The sequence below is a fragment of the Macrobrachium nipponense genome, chromosome 3 (genome assembly GCF_015104395.2).
Source record: "Macrobrachium nipponense isolate FS-2020 chromosome 3, ASM1510439v2, whole genome shotgun sequence".
Lineage (NCBI taxonomy): Eukaryota > Metazoa > Arthropoda > Malacostraca > Decapoda > Palaemonidae > Macrobrachium > Macrobrachium nipponense.
In genome coordinates, this window is record NC_087202.1 from 146,410,110 (window position 1) to 146,419,023 (window position 8,914).

General features: G+C 37.7%; 1 protein-coding gene across 1 annotated transcript in view; it reads left to right on the forward strand.

The window, feature by feature from the left end:
• Window positions 1–321: 321 nt before the first annotated feature.
• LOC135222553 (serine/threonine-protein kinase Nek5-like) overlaps window positions 322–8,914 on the forward strand; it is a 10,351-nt gene continuing 1,758 nt past the window's right edge. The window contains exons 1-3 of the mRNA XM_064260640.1: window positions 322–525; window positions 1,164–1,266; window positions 3,977–4,075. Coding sequence (XP_064116710.1) covers window positions 1,171–1,266; window positions 3,977–4,075 — 195 coding nt within the window. The 5' untranslated portion in view covers window positions 322–525; window positions 1,164–1,170. The remainder of the gene's footprint in view (window positions 526–1,163; window positions 1,267–3,976; window positions 4,076–8,914) is intronic.

Genomic DNA, 8,914 nt, shown 5'->3' on the forward strand with positions numbered 1-8,914 from the left:
CATTCGTCTCATTGAAGAACATGAAAAGTCTGGTGAAGAAAATGTATCGTTCAGTGGTTCTCAACCAGGGGGAATTCCTCCATAGGGGCGGGGGTGGGTGTGAGCGGAATTGTAACCAAGGATTTTTAGTATTCTATGCATATTATTTGGAATGTGCCTTTTAAGGCAGGCTATTTTGGAAAAGGTTGTGGGGGTGGGAGGATTAATGACATTCTGACATACAGTGAAAGGGTGCAGGGGCCAAACAAGGTTGAGGACGACTGACTATAGTTAGTGTCACTAAGTGACGGTCGTTCGAAACTTAACTAACCGTTTATCAACAGGGCAGAGGCGTTCCTTAGGGTTTCCCAAACTTTTCTCGTCAATTTCAAATCAACCAGTCGAGTTCAGAGTCGAGTCCAGACTGCCAGATGAGGAAACGGGTTTCTATATCACCCTATCAAATTTGGATTCTTATTTCTTCTAAACAGACCAGCGGCAACGATCTCAAGGAACCATTTCCAACGGACGGACATTTGAAAGAAGGTGAGGAGGAGGAGGAGGAGGAAACGACAGAAAGTGTCACAGAAGATAGTTGGGCACAGGAGATATATATTATATACATATATATATATATATAATTATATTATATATATTATATAATTATTATATATATTATATATATTATATATATCTATATATATATATATTACGCTGTAATTGAGCCATTGCTTTTATATTTTCAAGTCTGGTGTAGTAACAATCTAGGCGACTTAGAAAGCAAGTGTTTTTAACATTAAAATTCTTTTATGATCGCTTTTGATGTGATCTGACGCTTTTGACATTTATTTCCGTCAGAATCACCCCGTTCACCACCAAAAAAAAAAAAAAAAAAAAAAAAAACAAAAAAAAAAAAAAAAAAAAAAAAAGCTGATGTGAAAATCATGTTTTACATCTGTATTCTCAAACAAAAATAAAACTTTAACGTTACTTATCTTTTGTCTTATCAGAAAGCTGATAGGTCTCTGTTCATTGCTCTTGGATTTAATGTAGACAGTGATCGTAATTAACAACCGAGTTGTTTCAGATGTTTAAAAATATTCTGACTGGCTGAACAGCTTTTGATTTTACTGTTGGTTGCCCTTGCGACTTTATTTATTTATTTATTTATTTATTTATTCCAGGTCCAAGATGTCCAACATAAAACTAATCAAGAAAATAGGTCAGGGAGCCTTCGGAACAGTCTACTTGGGAGACAGGAGAGGGAGGAAATGTGCCGTGAAGGTGGTGAGTAGAACCGATTCAGATTTGCGTCTTGCAAACATGAGATGTTACTGGGAACTTTCAATTATTTTTACTTTCCGTAGAAATTCTACGAACTTATTTGGGTCTTGGGTTGATTTCATCCAACCCTGAAGTGTTCAGAATATGGTCTATCTTTTTTTTTTATTTATTTTTAGTGAGGAGTTATGTTGCACCCTAAGCACATGTAATTACATCCCGATGTTTATTCTACATCGCCCACGATATTGGCCAATGGCTTGGATTATATCCGCATTTACACTAAATCTAAAGGTATCCATTGCTTCAATGTTAGTTCCAATCTGCCATTTCTGGGAAGAAAGCACCCCAGAATTAATCTGCATCCTTTTCTGAGAGCTAATTATTTCCACCCGAACCCTCGGTTACTTTTCATCACTTAAAAGGAGCTTCAAGATTTTTAAAAAGCAAATTCTTGGACGCCTGTGAGAATGTGTCACGTAACATTTGGAGGAATATCTTATTTTAAGATGACGTGGGGAATTCTTTTAAGCAATTTTCTGTACAACCCACAATTCCTTCCAAATGACCTTGTATTTGGGCAGCCGTGTTACAACGAATATCTTCTTTGCCTTTTAAGCTCCCCAGTTACTATGCACAAGGAGATTTCTGGTCGAACTTTTACGAAATTTTCCGACAACTCGAAGTACCTTCTCTCTCTCTCTCTCTCTCTCTCTCTCTCTCTCTCTCTCTCTCTCTCTATCATCGGAGTCGAATTTGTTGCTACTTGAACTCCAGCTCTATTCATTACATTTAAATGGTGAAATCCCCATAAATTCACGAACTCCGTTGCATACACAGAAGCAGTGAGACTGTAGCCCGAGTTCGGTTTCATTTCCCCAAATGTCACAGCTTCATTTACGGTCCAGAAACTTGTGCATAGTCGAAATGTGTAAAAAGAGGATTTATTATGATTTTACTTTTTAGGTAATTCACCCAAATCATCAAATGACGCCCAGCAAATCAGTTAATGATTTAGCCACAGGATCGTCACTTTCAACAACATAAATTTAATAGGAATAAGTGACTATGGAATCCAATTTATTTTTGTAACTGTCGTTAATTAGTGATTCCACCGGATACAAATTTTACTTTTAATTGGAAGTAATCAACTTTTGATTGTCAAATTTGGCAAAGGGAAAATGCAAAGCTGATCAACTTTGTTGCCACATTGTCGGCCATGGCTCCGTATGGTCAATTTCTCTATAAGCCTGATCCCCGTAGTGGTGTCAGTGACGCCAGAACACCTTATGTGGTGCACTGTAGGCTTTACTTAAGGTTCCTTACAGCGTCCCTGCGGCCCCTAGATGCAACCTCTTTCATTCGTTTTACAGCACCTCCCACCATGTTGTCTCTCTTCCATCTTACTCTCCACCATCTCTTAACAATATTTTCATAGTGCAACTGAGAGGTTTTCCTCCTGTTACAACTTACGAACTCTTTGCTGTCAAATTCCGTTTCATTGCTGAATGACCTCATAAGTCCCAGCGCTTGGCCTTAGGCCGAAATTCTTCTATATTCTATTCCATACACCGTATTGCTTGTGAAAGTATTGTAGAGCGTAAAATGATATGCTTATATAATAGCGTAATTTCTATGTGAGAAAACTGTACAATTCGTCGTCCTTTTAGCTCTATGAAATGCCTATTATCATTATCATTATCATTATTATTACCATTATCATTGATATTATTATGGGAAGCTTCCCATTTCACTCGATTCTGTTACAATTCTTTATATGTTACAGAATTTGATTGTATGAATCTCGACTACAATTTAGCTGATATAAACGAGCATTTTAACGTTATGTCTTTGTCAAGGATTATTGTCAACAAGAAGTGCCCAGGTTTTAATTGAGGTGAATGGAGACTTTAGTTTTTTAAGTTAAAATGACGTACTAGGTCTATCAGAGCGCTTCATGTAGTTAAGATAGATAACTTTACTATTTTCTTGAGAGGATTTTGTACAAGATGAAGTGCTGTTATGATCACTGGCTCTTAACGACCGAAGAGCAAATGGGACTTAAAAAAAAGTGTAGGTTATCTGCAAAGGGAATTTGAGTCTCTCTCTCTCTCTCTCTCTCTCTCTCTCTTTCCACAGACACATTTGCACATATTCTCTCTGATACTCACACATACTGCCACTCCCTCCCTCTTTCTCTCTCTGATACACACCCATACGCCTACCTGCACGGTCTCTCTCTCTCTCTCTCTCTCTCTCTCTCCTCACACACACACACACACACACACACACACACACACCTGCCCCACTCTCTCCACAGACACATCTGCACTTACTCTCTATGATACACACAGACACACGTACCTGCCACTCCCTTTCTCTCTTACACACGCTCTTTATCTTTAACACACTCATGCACATACCTGAACACACAATCTCTCTCTCTCTAACATACACGTGCGCGCGCACACTCATGGTTACCAGAATCAAGCCTGGAGACAATAATTGCAAATACTCCAAAGCTTGTAATCCTTACGCCATCTGCCATAGCGTTGTTTAGTTGTTATTCTTTCAATATTTCCAAAAAAATGAACGTAATATAAAGAATGAAACGGTTGCTCTTCAGTGTGAGGTGCTGACGTCATTCTTCTCCGAGGGGGAGAGAGAGAGAGAGGAAAAAGCTATTTGGTACAAGAAGTTTTTATCTTCCTTTCAGGTGAAGTTCGGGGGAGTTCCCCAGAAAATCGTTGATGACGCAATCAAGGAGGGGAAATTGCTCGAACATCTGCAACATCCAAACATCGTCACTTGTTTAGTAAGGAACCTTTGCTTGTTTACTTTGCTTGTTTACATGTTAATTAATTTCCTTGTTTGTTTACTTTATTCACGGTCCACTCCGCCAAAACCTAGACTAAATTATTACTAATCCTGAAATCATTGGAGATGTCACAATAAGCAAGGCACATTGTTCTTAGCTACGTTTTTTCGGCCTTGAGCTGCGACCCCTTTCGTACGTTTGAGTGTACCTACGTTCAAATGGTTTTTCTTCCATCTTCCTTGCCATTCTCTCCTAACAATTGTTTATTTATTAATTTAATTCATCTTTATCTAACGGGTTGCTGTATTTCCCTTTGCCTTCTTTTAACACTTGCGGATAAGCACCATATTCTTTGTAAGTTTGAATTTCAAGTTAGTGGGCCCCCTGTGGGCTTGTTCCATTTAAATAGTGGTAATCTTCTGAATAATAATAATAATAATAATAATAATAATAATAATAATAATAATAATAATAATAATAATAATAATAATAATAAATACCATAAGGCTGGTAGTAAAATTCGCTTTCATGTGAATGTTCCTGGAATTAAAGTAAGACTCTTTACTAACGTTTTCTGTTTCCTCTTAGTCTTGAGGCTATTTTCGATCTCACTCTCCTGAAATGATGATATTGGGGGCTGATCATTTAAAGCAGTCGGGTCAAAACCCACCTGCTAGTTGTATCTGCTATGCATTCCAGAGGCCATGACGGAGTGTTTTTCTTAAACAACTTTTAAACCAACTCTGGGATTTCCAAGCCAGTAAAAATGTTCGGAAGCACTGTTCATCGCCATATGTGTTTCATTAACTTTTTCACTTGAGAAAATGAGGTTAAAGCTACGCTTAGCCACCCAACCATATGCAAAAGTGGTAATGCGTATATCATCAGTGACGTCGGTATAGCGTATCTTCCACTACACCTGTTCAATGGGTTGTCTGACTTGTTTAAATGTCATTTTACCTATCCTGGCCCATACTTCTCTTTTTAAAGCAATTAATATCTGTACGATACAAAATTTTTAAAAATAATTGTTTTAATCTATAGTTATATTTATTTCTAGTTAAATATATTTATGTATATTCATTGTTATTAGCATGCCACGCAGAAATGGGCCTTACTACCATCTGGTATGCTGACAAATATTTAAGTTTCTTTGAGGAGTGATGTAGTAGTTGCATTTGACAATGTTCTTAAGGGTCGCTTGAGAGAGAGAGAGAGAGAGAGAGAGAGAGAGAGAGAGAGAGAGAGAGGCTGGTTGTTGACTCGTTGTTTGTGTTCCAATGGGTAGTTAGTGAGTGAATTGCTTGTTGGCCGGTGGTTGGTATCGTCTGTGGATTCGGTCGCGGAGCCTTGAGTGAGTGAGAACTGAGAAGTGATCAGTCTGTATTTAGAAGTCAGTCAAATGAAGCAATTTTTTGGACAGTGGTAGTGAGTAGTTGTTGTTTTTCTTGGATTGTTTTGATGTTGTGTAATTGAGTTTGTTGTGCTTGTCTGTCTGAAGGTTGTTGAGCTTGTGAGTTTTTTGTTTGATTTGTGAATTGTTGTGGTCGAGTGTCGTCTTGGTGTTTGTGGTGTGTTATTAGTTTGCTGTCTTTCGAGTTGTTGTGTAGTCTCGATGTTAGTTGTTGTTTGTGTTGGAATTGTGATGTATATATGTATATATGCAATATAAAAAACACTGTATCGTGCTTCTAAGAAATCAATAGAGGGATCCACAGTAATATCCTTGTTTATCTAGATATAATATGTTTATACAAAGCTTAAAGCTTTCGTCCATCCTCCTGTGGACTTGATCACTAAGCAAATGAGACATGTATTGGTGAAGAATTCCAAATAAACATAAACAAACAGACAAAGAACATTAACAAGGTTAAAAAATTCGAACAAGTCATTGGGTCGTTTGCCTTTCCATAATTCGCTGTGATCTACGAGGCGGGACAAAGCGCCGGTCTTCTTCCTGAATGACATCTTGACGGTCGTTAACCAAAAAGGTGGTTTGTAGATTAGGCTCTTGAACGGGCGAAGGATGGTTATTTACATTATCAGATTGAAGGAGGCTGTACACATTTCTGAAGTTCTTTATTCTGGCCCTTTTGCAAATTTCTTCACTCAAAAGTAAATTGCTCTGTATGCCAGTATTCCCCTCAAAAGTGTCATTCAAAGTGATGAGAGCTCCTTCCACAATTCTCCTAGTGGTCCTATCCGCACTCTTATAAATAACTTTCCCTCCCTTGAAGTCGATGGCATGATCGGAATCCCTTATAATCATGACCTGAAAAAAGTTTCCAATAATCTTAGAAAAGAAAGACATGGGTATAGCGTAGTTTTTCAATACCCTAATACTCTTAAAAATAAAATTATCAAAAACAGTTACAGAAAACCAAACACCGATGTTGGAGTCTATGCTATAGGATGTAAAAATTGTGACAAATGCTATATTGGTGAAAGCGGTCGTTCTCTGGACCAGAGGAAACGTGAACATGTTGCAGCTTGCCGTTTGGGCAACGTTTACAGCGCCATTGCCAAGCATACTTGGGATTCCGATCATGCCATCGACTTCAAGGGAGGGAAAGTTATTTATAAGAGTGCGGATAGGACCACTAGGAGAATTGTGGAAGGAGCTCTCATCACTTTGAATGACACTTTTGAGGGGAATACTGGCATACAGAGCAATTTACTTTTGAGTGAAGAAATTTGGCAAAAGGGCCAGAATAAGAACTTCAGAAATGTGTACAGCCTCCTTCAATCCGATAATGTAAATAACCATCCTTCGCCCGTTCAAGAGCCTAATCTACAAACCACCTTTTTGGTTAACGACCGTCAAGATGTCATTCAAGAAGAAGACCAGCGCTTTGTCCCGCCTCGTAGATCACAGCGAATTATGGAAAGGCAAACGACCCAATGACTTGTTCGAATTTTTTAACCTTGTTAATGTTCTTTGTCTGTTTGTTTATGTTTATTTGGAATTCTTCACCAATACATGTCTCATTTGCTTAGTGATCAAGTCCACAGGAGGATGGACGAAAGCTTTAAGCTTTGTATAAACATATTATATCTAGATAAACAAGGATATTACTGTCGATCCCTCTATTGATATGTATATATGTAAACCGAAGGGTAATATTTTAGCTGATAATAATTTCGTCCTCTCGTAGGCTCGAACCCACAAGAGGACGAAATTATTATCAACTAAAAAATTACCCTTCTGTTTACATATTATGAAAGAATATTAATTCTGAGGTAGAGCGAATTAGATATTAAAGGACATTTGTAGCTCATATATATATATATATATATATATATATATATATATATATATATATATATATAATATATATATGTGTGTGTATATATATATATAAAATAACTGTTTTCTGGTGGATGGTTATTTGGGTGGGCAGAAAGTTTGACTTGATATCTTGCTTGCGTGTAAGGGGCAGGGGTTTATTGCGTAGGGGTTTTTGTGATTATCGATCTCATTTCTCCCGTTTACAACTGAATGGCAAACAATAGATTACAACACTGCAAGTAATTATTAGAATCGTGATTCACTAACCATCAGACTGTTTTCTCTCTCTCTCTCTCTCCTCGTCTCTCTCTCATCTCTCTCTCTCTCTCTCTCTCGCAATTGCAGTTTTTTGCAATTACGCAGACAAAGCAACACAGTATTTGTTATAAATACAGTGGTATAGTATAGTTTCCGTACTTTAGTACTAGTATCAGTATATTACTATTAGTAATAAAAAAAATGCTGCCCATTATTACCATGGCTTACTAAGACAACTTTCCAAACATCTTAAACCTTTCAAATATGATATTCGTATTTAGTGCTCGATCAGTCATTCTATGCATATTTTACATTTTTTTTGTTCATTTGATGTGTACAATGCATTTTATAGAAAGAAACTAATAATGATAATGGAGTAAAGAAGAGGTCAAGAAGAGAGAAGCTTAGGACAGATGGGAAGAAGGTTTACCGATAATACATACTAGGACGGGTTTGGGCAGGGGGGGGGGGGGTGGGAGGGGGGGGGGGGGGGGGTGGGGGGGGGAATAGTATGGGGGAGGGCTCCGCGTCTGAGGAAAGGCAAGAAGTTGGTCTTTTTCCTAAGAGTAAATGGCATAATTAAGAACATCCGTCAACAGTTTACTACCTTAAGTTGGGACAATGTTAGAAACACTCAACATGGAAATCCACACGTCAGTTTAAAAATTGTTTACGAAAAACACTATTTCTTGGCCTCTGGACTGCAGTATGTAGGTTCCATCCCATGCAGCTCAACACCATGACTTCGTTTTATAACTGTTCTCAGTTGAAAAAGGACTTGAATATTTCCCTTGGATAGTTTTTTTTTTTCAATGACTGATCATTTTTAACGTTAGGAGAAATACCCTTTATATATTTTCTTGCTTGTTGGGTAGCGATAAAATTAAGGCTGTTAGAGAACTTTAAAAAATCCTCAATAAGTGGGTCTTCCGGTTTTTGTCAACCGGGGAGCAACAAAATACATTAGTTCAAGGTTATATATTTTCGTTGGGAACTTTGTTCTGGAAAATGTTTTATTCCTGAAAATTAAAAGCGGAAAAATGCAGCCCCTTCAAGTACACTTATGGGTGCCCAAATTATTTATTATCAGTATGAAGCTCGGGGGCCACTATTTAACAGTAAGTTATAACATTTCAGGCAGTTTCCCACGGATATGCTAGTGTCTGCATCAAAAACAAAACTACACAAATTAACAATTCTTACCTGTGGCAGCAGGCGCCCTCTATCTGCAAGCATGTCACTAGGCTATTAAGCTCACATAAATACAAAAACTATTTATTACCCAAAGC